Source organism: Mastigoproctus giganteus, chromosome 6, assembly GCF_048544385.1.
Source record: "Mastigoproctus giganteus isolate SK-2022 chromosome 6, ASM4854438v1, whole genome shotgun sequence".
NCBI lineage: Eukaryota > Metazoa > Arthropoda > Arachnida > Uropygi > Thelyphonidae > Mastigoproctus > Mastigoproctus giganteus.
The window spans coordinates 165,023,673-165,039,586 of record NC_143580.1 but is presented as its reverse complement, the minus strand read 5'-3'; the positions used below and the strand labels follow the sequence as shown (position 1 = coordinate 165,039,586).

Genomic DNA, 15,914 nt, shown 5'->3' with positions numbered 1-15,914 from the left:
CAACATTTTTTTGTTTTATTGTCAGGAATTGAGGTTATCATATTTTTCCCAATTAATTACAGCATACCACCAGGAAGCCACACACACACATACATGGTAACTGTGCTGCATTCGGGGGACACCTGGATTGCTGATTTGGTATGCCATACGTATGGACAAATTTTATTTGCTCTCATCTAATCCCATCACTGCTTATCTTTACTCCATGTCAAATAGTAACTGTTCGTGACTGATTGCATCTTTACAAGTTCATGTTAACCCTAAACTCACTTCATCCATAGACAAGTACTGGTAACAGGATCACTAGGCTGGGGATAATTCCTCATCACAGGTTCTCTAACTTTTATGTGTTGATGCATCAGTAGTCTTGTGATTAGTGAATTGGCCCATGTACATAATTTTCCTATTTGTGGAAGTTGCTCTTAGTGGGCCTGTTCCATATACCAACACATCTAATATATATTCCTGCTTGTTTGTACTACTAGATACAATATATACATTTTTTTGACAATTGATAGATTACTGTTTAAAAAATTATGTATATTGGTTCTAAGCTGCACTTAATCTTGCCAATTATGTAATGTGAGCATGGTTAGTATATGTGCAGAGCACTCTTGGAATTCCTTAAAATTTAATCCTTTACATACTGAAAATAAAAATCTCTTTGAAGTGAACTAATTTTAATAGACTATTTTTATTTTGTTAGACTTATTTTGGAGAGTGAGCAGTGGAAACAAGCTGATGTCCCAGTAGAATTTCAGAAATTAGTTGACCATATACTTAAAGAAGGTACTTGCTTAAAAATAATTTATATAAAATATAATCACTTCTTTCTGGCTGTAATCTGTTCTTTCTGTATCACAATAGAAATTAAAACAAGGGAATACTGTATCTGTTTACAGTATTCCCTTGTTTTTATAATGAATGCTTAATTTTTCATTTTAAATAAGGCTGCATAACAAAATTTCAAAACGTTTCTGGATTTCTTGATGATTTTGTATTAACTTGGGTATGATGATTCTGGATACTATTTAGTTTTTGTATAGCATCAACAGTTTGTCCATAGATAAAAGAAATGTAAATATGCAATAATACTACACTGCATCAGTTTTATTAACAATGTTTTAACTTCTGTATGGAGTAGAGTATTAATCTTGTTACAAATAAACAAGCTAAAAAAAATCAGAAATTATAAAGTAGGAACCCTGTTTGAGTTATAAAAAAAAAGAAAAAGGAAATTCTTAAAAATGTACATTTGAACATTTTTGTCTTTTGTGGTCTGTGTGACCCATCATGGATCACATTGACCACAAGAGCCACCCATCATGGCTTCATCCCACCTTCCTTAGTATTTCTTCTCCATTGATACTATATCCTGATGGAATTTTTCACTAACATATCTGAAAAAATCCCGGTGAAAGTGCATATATTTGAGCTTGATTGATTGTCATTCTCCACACCATTTTTCTGTAATTTTCAAGCAGTTTGTCAACTAGATCTTTCTAATTTTACAAGCATCTCCCTCAGCTTCAACTTCCAGGCATTTCTCTTAGCCTTTTGTTTTTGTCTTACAGCTCCTTCCAACAATGCTATACTACTGTTGAGTTTCAGATAATGAAAAAATAGAATAAGTCTTTCCTCAACATTTTACTCTTTTTTTTTTTTTAAGCAAAAAAAAAAATATATATATATATATATATATATATATATATTAAAAAAAATTGTGATCAATGTTGATCTTAAATGCGTTGATCCTTTAACATGTTCTTTTATACGCAGACTGTTCCTTAAAATAGTATTCACTGTTGAAGCAGTAAGACCTAATTCCGTGTAATAGATGATAAACTTTGTCCTGCTTCTTACTTCCTAATCATTTTCATCTTTATTTCTAAATCAGTTTTGTTTTGTTTCGTTTCGTTTCTTAGCACTGCCATCACTTGCACTTTCCATCGATCCCTTCACTATCGTAATAAGTAAATAGGAATGAAGAGAAGATTCTGAAAATTTATTTATATGATTGAAGATTTCAGTGAAGGGTAACTCATTTCACCATAATCCGTAACGGAAAAACCCACAGAGTTCCAGTTATCGCCAATACAATAAGATTGAATTTACTACCTGTTTATAATAGATTTTGCTAACAGAAGAGCCCAATAAACCAGAAAGTGCAATTGTTTTTATTGTTTTATGGTAGTGACCTCCAGAAATGTTTTAGAAAAATATTACAAAGGCTTTCAAAATTGATTCTTATATCGGCACATATAATAACGATGAAAGTGTAGCGCAATTTCCATTATAGAGATAAATAGCTTAGTTATATAGCAAAAATTTCAACTTCCGAGGTCTTGAAACGAATTACCAAAAAAAAAAAAAAAAAAAACCCCAGTGTAAAACAACGTGTTATTGTGTTCACATTACGATATTATCACGATAATTTATTCCTACGGGATGCAAAATATGTTTCCACAGTTGTTTTAAGGTTGCACCAGCTGGCAGAAGCTTTCGTATCAAATTTCCGTAAGTTGAATGTTATGTAAGCCGGGGAGTGCCTGTATACAAACAAAATACGGGAAGGTAATCCACAAAGTCATAAGGGTGTTTTTGGGGATTCATACTGGGCCCGACATAATGGAATATGGTTTTTGATATCTGACTGGCCAGGGAGTATCCCAATGTTAAATTCATCATGTATGCCAATGATTCGGCAATATTAATCAAAGGAACTTCTAAGTGCAACTTGGAAACGAAGGCAAATCAGGTACTATAGGAGCTTGCTATCTGGATGCAAAACCACAAACTAACAGTATCAACCAAGAAAACAATTCAGATACTACTAAATGGCTCACTAGACAGAATAGACCTCCCTCTCATAAAATATAATGAAGAACAAAATAAGATCAGCAACCAACTACAATTACCTCTGTGCCATTATAGACAATAAATTCTCCTTTACTCATCATGCCAAACATCAAAGAGAAAATTAAAAAAGGATTCTGGGCTAATTGTCAGAATAGCAAACAAGGAATGGGTTTTAAAATCTAGCACCTTGAATCTGTACTATCATGCAGTCTTTCTACCTATAATGAGGTAGAAAGACTACCTCAATAATATTACCCTCCTGTTTTCCTTCTGCTTACAAATACCTAATCTCCAGCTTTTTTGCTAGTCAGGTTTGGCAGCTATATTTGTGAAAGTTTGATTGTGTGAAACAGCATTGTTTTCAGTAATATGTGACAGCAGCATTTTATCATAACTGTGTGGCATGAAATTAAGTGTTCTTCATTAAAATGCCAAAGCAGTAAGGCAAAATTTCAGAAGATATATGCACAATATTTTGAGAAATCTGGTTAGAGAAATCAATTTGAGAAATATTTTGGTTTGAGAAATCAGTAACATGTTTACTTTGTGTACTATATGTAGATGTAATTTTTTAATTTCAAGAGGTGGGAAGTGTGATGTAATCAGACATTTTCAAACAAATAATACATTTTCAAACAAATAATCATAAAGATGATATACACTGAATAGGAAGGAACACAAAAATAAATGTGGCATTTCACAGTGACAATGATACTGTCATATTATAATGAATATTTATGTGCATTGTTCATCACAAAATATAGTCTTCCTCTGATTTATCTGTTCATCCACTTGTGCTGTTCAGAAACGTTTTCCAGTAGTGAAATAACAAAAAAATAATGGTTATGGAAGAACAAAAACCAAGCAGGTGCTATTAGTGAAATTGCACGGAAAAAGAGGTTGTGATGGCTCTGAAAAATGTTTTATTTTCAATTGCTACAGATGGCAGCAATCAGTGTGACTCGGTCTATATTGCATTGTGGTGATCTCTTCTAATAATAATCATAATAATGTGAAATTGAAAGAAACTTGCTCTCAGTGCCAGCATTGGAAGGTGACTCTGCAAAGGTTGTTCCTTACAGGGTCATCTTCCAAAGTCAGCTTGGATTTCTTAAAAAACTGAAAGTCTGTGGGATTCCATTGAAAAGCTGTCTTGCACTTAGTGCTGATAAGTCATCTGTTATGGTAGGCTGAAAAGCTGACATAGTAAGGATGTTAAAAGTGGAGTTGAGCACATGGTGGTAATTGGCTATCCCTTGTCATCTCATTAATATGATTTGTGTGATGGAAAGAGGGTTGTACCACTCTTGTGAGAGTGGATATTTTTCTGCTATTTAGAAAGAAGTACTAAAAGAAAAGATGGATTAAAATAGTTTCAAATAATATGTACCACTAAAATAAAAAGGATTTTGTAGCATGTGTGTAGACATTGGCTCTCTTTGGGTGAATGTTTAGCTATACTGGTAAAACAGCGGTAACCTCTGACAAGCATATTTAAAGAAAAGGTTAGAGGTGGTGAAAAAGCCATATGAGCACTTTTCATAGTTAACAAATTGAAAAATATAAGAAGCGATCACTAGTGAATGGTACTGTCCCATGTTCAAATCCAGTTCCTTATCCAGTTTTAAAAGAAAACAAATTAAAAGTCTGGAAAGTCTGTTCATGTGCCTCTCTATTCTGGCTGGAATAAAGCAGTTTTCTTTTTTCTTTTGAATATGCTGGCATTGAAAATCAACACATAACCTTCACTCCAGCAGACCTCATATTAACAGTAGCAAATTATGTAAGGCAGTGAGATTATACAACATCAGCCAAAAAAAAAAAAAAAATTGACACCTCTTGTTTCACCTATTCATTCCCTCCAATATTTTTTCCAGTTCTTCCCTGAATTTATTTACGCTATCAACTTCCACAACAACAACAGATGGAAGCCTGTTCCAGCAATCAACCACCTGCTGGCTAAAGGCAAACTTCCACATATCTATTCTACAACCAATCTAAGTGCACATCAATGCACTTAGATCATTACTCCTAGGTAGCCGACCGGGCTAGCCGGGTGGGTAAAGTGCCTGCCTAGCAACCCAAAGGTCGCGGGTTCGAATCCCGCCTCGGGCTTGGATCAAAGTACTGCAAAAACCTTGGGAGGTGCATTATGGCCACAGAAGCCGATGCGCCAATAACTACCAAATTAAAAAAAAAAAAAAAAAAAAAACTCCTAGGTAGGTTGAAGAGTGTAAATGTGTAAATTTCATATATCAACAGTTTTAATCTTCCACTTCCATTTTAGAAGTAATTACCCAACTGGATTGAATCAGAAGGGCGATTCTGACTTAGGCATGGTCATTTCTGTTGTCAAAGTTTTAGAGAGTGTACAACAAGAGAAGATTCTGTTCTGTTCAATGAGGAAGTACTTTATTGCCGTATGTGTGATTACATTGTGCACAATTTCCCATTGAAAATTTGTTCTTTTAATTGCAAAATTAGCACAGATTTCATCATTTGGCAGTGAATTTTTAAATTGGAAATTTTTGTTTACAGGTTTCTAGTATTTCTTGGTATCATTGAAGATAAAAAACTAGATGAAGTGTGGTAGATGTTTCACAGCATCAATTCTGCCAATTTCAGCATGAGAGCTGATCAGAAGTTGATTAGAAGATCTATTGTGAAAGAAGAAAAAAATTGCTGTATGGTGGATCTCAAAATAAAGATGTCAGGTTACTTAAACTGAAATTATCACAAATCATGTTTGCTATTTAACAATTCCTTATAGGGATTCTGAGCATGTGAGAATATTCAGCAAGATTAAAAAACAAAAACTGAGTTCAATTCTTTTTCTGCTGAAGCTTTATAAATGCTCTCGACAGCTGAGTTTAGTCAGCAGAGACATCATTGTAAGCAAAACTTTGACTCATTTCTGAATGCAGTCTGCAGAATTATCTTAGTTGATGTGTAACAGACAATCCAAACAGAAATCCACTGATAGAAAACAGAAAATCTGCCCTTCTCTAGCTTTTTCTGAAAAACTTTCTTTTCCCTCCTGTTATGACCCAAAAATCTCTTGCTTTCTTCCTTACAATTAGCTGAAAAGTTGAGAACTGTGGGTGTACTTTCATGTAAGTGCTATTAAAAACTATTTCTCTCAATCAATTTAAATGCAACATAGTGTGAATCGAGCACGTATATGATCTTGTAGTGTATTTTTGAATTTCACATATATATTTTATATCTTTTATACAGGTTCCCTCACCATTCCTAAGAAAAGTTTGAGGGAAGAATGTGAAAAAAGACAACCTCAAAGCTTTTTAAGTGTTTCTTTAGAAAGTTATATTGTTACTGGGTAAGTAGTTAACTGCATTATATTCTGATTATTCCTGGCATGCATCACTGAATCTCAGAAGACAAATGCTGCTATTAAATTACAAAATGCTATGATTTTAATCTATATGGAAATAAACCATCATAGTACCAGAAACTGAGTAGTTTCAATAACACATTCCACAATAATATTGTAACAAATTAGCATTGAAAATCTTTTATACCAGAATGTGATAGTTACTTTCAGCAGGTGGGGGGGGAACAAACTGGAAAATATTAATATGAGAGTACATACAGCATTCTTATAGGTTTCTCACTATTCCAGACATACCTGGAATAGTGAGGTGGGCTGGAATAGCTACAATACAAGCATTTGCTTATGTCGTTGTGCTTGATCAAATAATGGGACACAGCATTCCATCTCTCTCTTCATGTGCAAGATTCTAGCAAGAATGTGTATTGGACCTTATGAATATGGCAACTGCTCAGTTGAGTTATTTGCTATGTTAGTAGTATTGGAATTCATTAAAAATATCTTTCGAAACGTCTTATATTCACTCACTGAGTGTAATGCATGTCCTCTGACAAAAACACACACCCAAAAATCCAGTACTGTGTAAAATTCATCCTTGGATTATGAAACTTAAAGATTGGATTATGAGACTCAATTTGGTATCCTGGTAAATAAGCATACTGATTGGGCAGCAAAAAACTCAAGGTCAAACTTCATACCTACCTACCTACCTTGTCAAATTCTATATACTGTCTACAAATTTATCAGGGCGCCTCCGTAGCCAGGTGGGAAGGAGCAGTAGTGCGTATCACATGCTTCTTGATTAGACCGGGGTTCGAGCCCGTCACCACCAAATACGGAAAGGTCAGGGAATGACCACCTCATATCCCGGAGCAATATGGCCTTAGTTGCTAATGCTCCTAAAAACCAAAACAACAACAACAAATTTATCAAACAGGATACTTAAATCAGTAGGTGCAAGTCGTGTGAAGTTTATGCAAATAATGAACTGTTACAAATAAAACAGGATCTCATGCAATGGAAATCAAGTTTCCATGTGATCAGCATGAAGAAGCCATTCTAGCAAGAATATGTATGGACACTTACCCGTATATTTGTACTTAATCACAAAAGACAATCCTCAAGAATGTCTTTGCTGTTGCTGTCAACTTACTGCTAAGCAGTCAACTTACTGCTAAGCATTTGCAGTGCTACAATACAAGCATTTGCTTATGTCGTTGTGCTTGATCAAATAATGGGACACAGCATTCCATCTCTCTCTTCATGTGCAAGATTCTAGCAAGAATGTGTATTGGACACGATCACCATACATTTGTATCTACTCACAAAAGACAATCCTCCAAATGTCTCCATTACTGGTCTCAACTTTTTGTGATGCATTTGCAGTTTCACAATATAAGCATTTGCTTATAGCAGGGATTTTTAACTGGGGCGAAAATTGTTTATTGGGGGGGGGAAATTGTTTATTGGGGGGACGAAAAAACCGTGTATATTACAATGATTTGTGGCCCTCCGAAGTTCAACCCTACCTGACAACATCTTATTCTTTAATATTTAATTTCTCTCATTGGGTTTTCTTTTCATCTGAGGCATATAGATATATTTTTTAGGTGTGAGTGAGAAATTTTGATAAAAGGAAGATAGTGGGCATGATTTAATTTAACCACCTTTGCTTTTCATAGGCATTAAATGCCTAAGTACTTTCAGAGGTAATGTCTCAGCATTCCTTGCCATTTGCGCATTTCCGACAGCCATGACCTTGGTGGCAATGTGTTTATTTATTCTTTTGTTTCTTTGGTCAATATATGAGGCATGGATGGAATGAGGATATGTTTCAGTGTATAGTATTGTTTGTATTTTCTAAGCGACAATTAGAATTGATTTATTGTTTCCTTGTGGAAGTTGTTTATTTTTGATCCACAGTGCTTTTGTGAGGGGACATGGACTGTGAGAGTTAAATAAAAATAGTTTATATTTTATTATTTAATTCTTTGTAGTTATTCAACACATCATCAATCATGTCAAGTGCTGGAAAGAAAAAGTGTTGACAGTAACTGGATGAATATCTAGTTTATGGTTTTATTGAAAGCCTATTCAACCCAAGACAGCCTATGTGTCTTATGTGTAATAGTTCTTTTTCAAATGAGGCTATGAAACCATCAATACTTTTAGATCACTTAAAAAGGAAACATCCTGATCAAGTTGGTAAACATATCGAATATTTTAAAAATTTAAAACAGAATTTTCAGCAACATAACTTCCTTATTTAAGAAGAACATATAAACGAATGATGATGGAATGATTGCCTCTTATAAAATTGCAGAAATTATTGCAAAAACTGATAGTGCAAATACAGTTTCTGAAACTGTTATACAATCTGCATTAGAGACTGTAATTTCAACATCATCATCAGTGATGCATCAGAATCCTTCCAATATTTTAAAAGCATTGTCATTGAGCAACGATTCAATTCAAAAATGAATTGATGAGATGTCAGTTAACATTGAAGAGCAGCTAATTGACAAACTGAAAATGAGAAAACTTTCTATTCAAATTGATGAATCCATAAGTTGCTGACATAAGGCCCTTTTAATGGCATATGCTCGTTATTTCGATGATGATTGTAAATTGCAAGAAGAAATGTTGCTTGTAAAATCTATAGAAACTGGCTGTACTGGAGCATTCATTTTTGTTGCTGTAAAAACATGGTTTGATGGAAAAACAAGTACTGTTTGAAAATTTGGTATCCTGTGCCACTGATGGTACTACCTCCATGGTTGGAAGACAAAGGTATTATAACCCGCCTAAAGGAAGTATGTCCCGAAGTTCTTGCAATACACTGCATTGTGCACTGACATCTGGTTGCAAAAAATATTAGTCCAGTTCTTTATCAATCTCTCAGTATAGTTATTAAAACCATCAATAAAATAAAGCCACATAGCAAATATGATCGCCTTTTCAGAAATTTTTGTGTTGATAATGAAGAACAGTATGTGAGGCTTCTTTTACATACAAAAGTCAAATCAGGGAAGTGAAAAATACCTGGAGGTAATTGTGTAGTCAAATATGAAGGAGAAATAAGAATTTCTCGTCTTCTCATTCTACATTGAAACAGATTCATTTCCAGTTATTCTCCTGCAGTCAGTTTTTGCTGGATCCCTGGCCATTCTGGCATTCCGCGAAATGAAAGTGCTGACTTTGCCGCTAAACATCCTCAACGCGCTCTCTCACAACATCCTCAGGTTCCTTACACTGACTATAAGTCTGTCATATGCAAAGCATGCTATGATAAATGGTCTCAGATCTGGAAAAGTGACACCAACAATAAACTCTACCAGATAAAAGAAGATCCAAAGCTGGCTTCCGACAAAACAGGCGAGAGGAAGTGGTACTGACAAGACTCAGAACTGGACACACTCATCCTACTCATCTATTCCTATTACTGGGAGAAAACACACCACAGTGCTCATCCTGTCAGACGCAACTTATGGTCTGTCATTTTCTGGTTGATTGTCCCTTACATTCAACCATCCGGTCAAACACTTCTCATTCACTCTCTCCACCTGATTTATCTCATTTCTTACAAAATGAAGCAAATATTGAAGAACTTTTATTGTATCTAAAACATATAGAAGCATATAATTTAACATCTCTAATGATATGCTTCTTGTGAATTAACGATGAACAGACACAATTTGACCTTAGTAGCCCTTTTGTCATTAAACCCAATACCACCACCAACAACAACAACAACTATTAGAATGAACAGTGGCAGGAAGTGCAGGGTGCTGGGGGTTTCAGGGACTGGTGAGAGTCATCATGGAACAAATAAATACATTGGCTATGTTAAGGTAACTAAAAATAAGAATAGGTGCATGTATACTTGCATGTACACCAATGTTAGGAGTATAATAAATAAATTTGATGAATTTGAAGTGCTGGTCAAAACATCAAAGGCAGAATTGTTGGGATATCAGAGACACATTGTCACACAGTTGGGCTCATTGGAATTTGAGGAATACAATGTGTACAGAAAGGATAGGAAGGGAAGAGGGATTATGCTGTTAGTTAAGAAACACAAAATCTAAGAAAGCGCATCCAGTTGACACTGTTGAATCAGTTTGCCTGTGGCATGTGCACTGGGAAAACCAGTGTGTTATAGGCTTAATGACTGTAATGAGTTCAACAAACAGTTGTACAGAGGAATAGTATGGGCCAGTAAATCAGAATGTCTTATAATGGGGAATTTTAACTTCCCAGATATTAACTGGAACTTGTGGTTGGTCACTCACACACTAGCAAGACTTTTGTGGATTTATTAGATGATTGTTTTCTGCTGCAACATGTTCGAGAGGCAACCAGAAATACTCTTGATCTGGTTACCAGCAGTGATAATTCGTGCATTAAGAATTTGCAGATAAAGCAACTACTAGGTCTCAGTGATCACAGTGTACTGATGTAAGATTTACTTAAGGTGACTTGGGTCTTGCTCCTTCCCCAAATTGTTCCTGTGGTGAGGTAGAATCTGCCATTCACCTAATTTTTGATTGTATTCAGTACGTTGACTTTAGGTCTGAATTTCAACTGATCACTGGGATTTTTCATGTTGATGATCTTCCAAAATTGGTGGAGACAAAAAACACTAATATATAACAATACTTAATATAAATATATTTAATTTTTTTATATATTTAATATATTTAATGCTTTTTCTACTTTTGTGGAAAAAATCTTCAAACTTCATAAGACATTGACTTCTCTTGATTTATAGTTTTGTCTTTTCTTGGATTTGGACTTCAAAGCTACTATTTTTGTGCTGTTGCTTGTTTGATAGAATTTTGGTTGCTTGGGGTGCTGTTTTTCTTTTTTCATGTTTTGGTTGTATCCCTCTTGCTTTTTTTTTTTTAAATCAGTGGTTCTGGTTATTGTCAACAGCTCTAGATCGTATTTTTCTGTATATAATGATTTGAGTTAAATCTTGTTATTATTATTATTAATGGGTTCTTAAACAAAGCTTCTCTGTGATTGATGTAAAAAATTGTTTGTTTTAGTTGTCTACTGCAGGTGGCATTAAACTTTTATCTTGTTGAATTATCTTGTACAATTATTTAAATGTATTTTGATAATTACTTGATATTTTGTGTGGTAAGTCTAGCTTATTATTAGTAATATCTATGTAAGCTTCTTTTGCATACTTTAATTAGCGTTGTGAATTTTCTTTTATGAGGGTTTAAAATTACTGTATTGTTAATAATGTAAATTGAATTTTGCAGTTTCTGCACCTTATATTGCTCCAACTATATACTTCGATAATGTTGTGAACTGTCTTCTAAGGGTTATAAAATTACTGTGTTGTTAATAATGTAAATACAGTCGAACTTCCCTATAACAAATTCAAGAAATCCAGTGAAAAAATTCGTTATAGAGAAACTTCGTTATACAGAGAATATCTTTTTTATTAGAAATTGTTATCTAATTAGAAAATGAAAACGAATCTACATTTATTTTTAATGTATTTTATTTCAAAAACATACTTATTTAAATTACGTTTACACAATTTTCGCCGGTAAGTATCACAAATTAAAAAAATCTGTAATTTTCGTTTGCACAGTACAATTAAAAAATTGTCCAATTCTCAAAGAAAACCTCACATCTGTTCAGAGCATTAAAAACATTATAAGGAACATTTTAACAAAACTGTAGACCCATACGAACCGTTAATCAAGCGTTAATCATTTCTTCGCGAGTTGGATTTTCTACAGGTTGTTCTGATGCATCATCGTTAATTTCTTCGTGATCATGGTCGCGTTTAACATTGTTCAGCAGTATTTCATGTTCATTTGGATGTTCTGCTGTGATCTACATAAACATGACTATCCAGTGTTATTTCATTTTCGATGTTTCTGGACGATTCTAATGTCCAAAAGTTTTTCAGTTGTGAAGGGGGCAGTTCATCTTGTTCATTCAGTTGTTGTTCGACTTCTGTATTCAGTGCAAATCCCGCTTTCGAAAAACAATTTTGAATAGTATATTCAGTGACATTGTTTGTCCAAACTTTTGCCAGTTCAGAGATGCAATCTCTAAGGTTAATTGTAACCTCCAAGTTTCTATTTTCTGGTAATGCATTGACAATCTTCATTATTATTCTCTTTCGATAATGAAATTTAAAATTTTTAATAATGCCTTGGTCCATTGGCTGGAGTTTTGACATTACGTTTGGTAAAGTTTGGCAGAAATACTGGCAGGATGTGGTGGACAGTTGTCAGTTACCAACACGATTTTCCTTTTTTCTTTTGTTATACGCATGTCTAGTTTTAATATCCATTCTTTAAAAATATCACTTGTCATCCATGCTTTTTTATTAAAAGGTGTAGTCAACTTCCAAATATTTTGTGCCTCTAAAACATCTTGGGTTTTTTGATATTCCGATGACTCCAGCTAGCACAGTAATTCTTTCTTTGCTTTGTTTTCCGCCAAAACATTTATCATTCTTAAAAGCAAGTGTTCTATTCGGTAAACATTTAAAGAATAAACCCATTTCATCAGCATTAGAAACATCCTTACGCTCATATTCTTCCAAAATCTTCTTTAAGGTATTGTTCCTCCAACTGTTGCAATATTCTTCGCTTACATTAACACTTCCTCCACAAATAACCTTTTCCACAATTCTGTGGTGCTTCTTAAATTTATCTAGCCACCCAGTGCTCACATTAAATTCTGTATGTCCAAGGGACTGTGCAAATTTCAGAGCTTGTTGCTTAATTATTAGGCCCAATATTGGGATATTCTTTTCACGTATCATTTGCACCCATTTTAGAACAATTTTATCAACATCTTCGTATATACACAACTTAATTTGCTTCTTGTCTGCTCCTCCTTCAGTTGCATTTAAAATTTATCCTCGATTTTTTAAAAATTTTAGATAAACTCCTTGCAAATATGCCATATTTCTCCGAAACATCTTTTTTCTTAAAACCCTGGTCAATATCATAACAATCTTTGCTTTATCATTAAATATCAATCGCGGCATTATCCGAATTAAGGCTTACCGGGTCTGGAACGATGATCATCCAACCACCAGCACCTAACGAAGCGGTTATGCTATTCTACTCTGGTGGTGAGAAACGAGAAGCAGGAGTGGGCTTTATGGTCGATGCTCAGGCCACAAGTAGTGTGATCGCTTTCCAACCAATATCGGACCGCCTGGCAGTCCTTATTGTCAAGGGCACCATCAAGACCCATATTATCTCCGCCTATGCGCCAACTGAGACTAGCCTGGACCCGACCAAGAATGACTTCTACAACCAGCTCCAACATACGCTGGATTCAATTCCGCAGACAGAAGTGATCATCCTTGCAGGGGACTTTAATGCCCACATTGGCGTGGACAGATCTGGTTGGGAAACAACAATGGGCAAGTTTGGCCATGGGAAGATCAACGACAACGGACTACGTTTGATGTCCTTTGCCGCATCTAACAACCTGATCATTGGAAACAGCCATTTCCAGCACCCTCAAAAACATCAACTTACATGGCGAAATCCATCTGGCAAGGACTCAGCAATCCTGGACTACATTTTGATCAATGCCAAATTTCGCTCATCACTCATGGACATTCGTGCCATGAGGGGACCTGATTGCGGATCTGATCACTACCTCATCCGGGCTAAGGTGCAGCTCAAATTACGGCATGCAAAAAGATCATCTCGGTCAGCCAAGCTGGACTGGAGGCAGCTAATGAATGCTGCCAACAAACAGGCATATCAGATCGCCCTATCCAACCACTTCGAGATGCTGGCCGTGCCCAAGGATATAAATGAAGAAGAAAAGCAGATCTCTGATGCCATCCTGGAATGTGCCAAGCCCCTATGTCCACCTGCCCGACGTCGAACACAACCATGGATATCAGACGAGTGCCTCGACCTGGTGGACAAATGGAAACAGGCAAAGTTGGTCGACTTTGAACGGTACCGGCAGCTAAACCGAGAAGTCCGACAAAGAATGACAGCAGAAAGAGAAGCATACTGGAACCAAGTGGCAGACGATCTTGAAGTGGCGGCATCCAAGAATGAGTACCGCACTCTCTACCGCACCCTCAGATGTCTCAGTGGAAAGACCAAATTGACTAGTGACAACATCAAGAATGCTGATGGGACCTTCGTGCGATCACCATCCGAACTCCTGCAACGGTGGAGTGAATTCTTCAAAGCTTTGTATAATCACGACCCACCTCAGGGACCGCCGGCAACAGCACTCTCGATCGACCCCCCCTGAGGTCTCCATGGTCGATGTTGAGCCTACAGTAGAAGAAGTGAAAGCAGCCATACAATCCCTGAAGAATGGCAGGGCACCAGGAGTGGACCAAGTCACCACAGAAGCTATCAAAGCTGGGGGAGATGTACTGCTTTGCTGACTACACTCACTCCTCAAAACCATCTGGTGCACTGAACAAATTCCGCTAACATGGAGGAAAGCCATTATCGTACCGATCCACAAGAAAGGTGATAACCGGGACTGCAAGAACTACCGTGGCATCAGCCTCCTTTCCATCATCGGAAAGGTCTTTATGAAGATCATCCAGTCAAGTCTGCAAAAACATCGCGAGCAAACCAGTCGAGAAGAACAGGCAGGATTTAGACCCGGGCGAGGATGCTGTGATCAAATCTTTGCCATTCGTCAGCTGATGGAGGAGAGGATCCGGTGTGGACAGCGAACCGTCATTGTTTTCATTGACTTTAAGTCTGCTTTCGACTGTGTCCACCGGCCTGCCTTATGGAAACTACTAGAGGTTGAACATGTCCCTCGAAAAGTCATCACACTCCTCCAAACTGCATACAACGGTTTAACTAGCCAGGTGCGCATCCAGAACGATTTATCTGAGGAATTTACCATCGAAACTGGAGTCCGCCAAGGGGATGTAGCCTCCCCGTTGCTTTTCAACATCGTGGTCGACGCCATTATGAGGCAAGCATTCAGAAACAGACAGGGCATACAATATGACAAGGATCACTATGTGACTGACCTGATGATAGTGCTATCCTTGCTGGTAACGACGCTGAAGCCACGGACATCCTCTACGACATTGCCCGCATTGCCCGGCCATACAGTTTGAAGATCAATGCTGGTAAGACAAAGGCCCTGACAACAGATGGGTCGCAAGCCACCATCTATCTCGAAGGCGTCCAGACCGAGCAAGTGCAGGACTTTAAATACCTTGGGTCGCTGGTCCAGGAGAAGAAAGTTGCATCCACCATGGAAATCCACAGCAGAATTGGACAGGCGGCCACTGCATTCGCCTCGCTCAAATGGTGTCTGTGGAAGAGGACCAACATTTCCACAAAGACTAAAATCCGACTCTTCCGGACTTTGATCCTGCCCATTCTTCTTTACGGATCGGAAACATGGATTTGTCTCAAGTTAGATTTGAACAAACTTGAGGTATTCCAAATGCGATGCCTGCGGCAGATCTTGGGCATCTCTCTTCGCGACCGCATCACTAATGATACCATCCGCGCCAGATGCCAACAGCAACCAACCATTGCCGACCAAATCCAGAAGCGAAGGCTTAGATGGTTTGGCCACGTATGTAGAATGGGCACGAACAGAATACCATCCACACTCCTTTGGAGACAACGACCCACCCAATGGAGCATCCAACGGACCGCGCCTAGGAAAACGTGGGCCAAGCAAGTGGAAAATGACTTGA

At 36.7% G+C, this 15,914-nt stretch overlaps 1 protein-coding gene across 1 annotated transcript in view; it reads left to right on the top strand.

The window, feature by feature from the left end:
* scat (VPS54 subunit of GARP complex scat) overlaps positions 1-15,914 on the top strand; it is a 414,636-nt gene that overhangs the window by 350,051 nt on the left and 48,671 nt on the right. The window contains exons 17-18 of the mRNA XM_090376331.1: positions 707-789; positions 6,097-6,196. Coding sequence (XP_090232457.1) covers positions 707-789; positions 6,097-6,196 — 183 coding nt within the window. The remainder of the gene's footprint in view (positions 1-706; positions 790-6,096; positions 6,197-15,914) is intronic.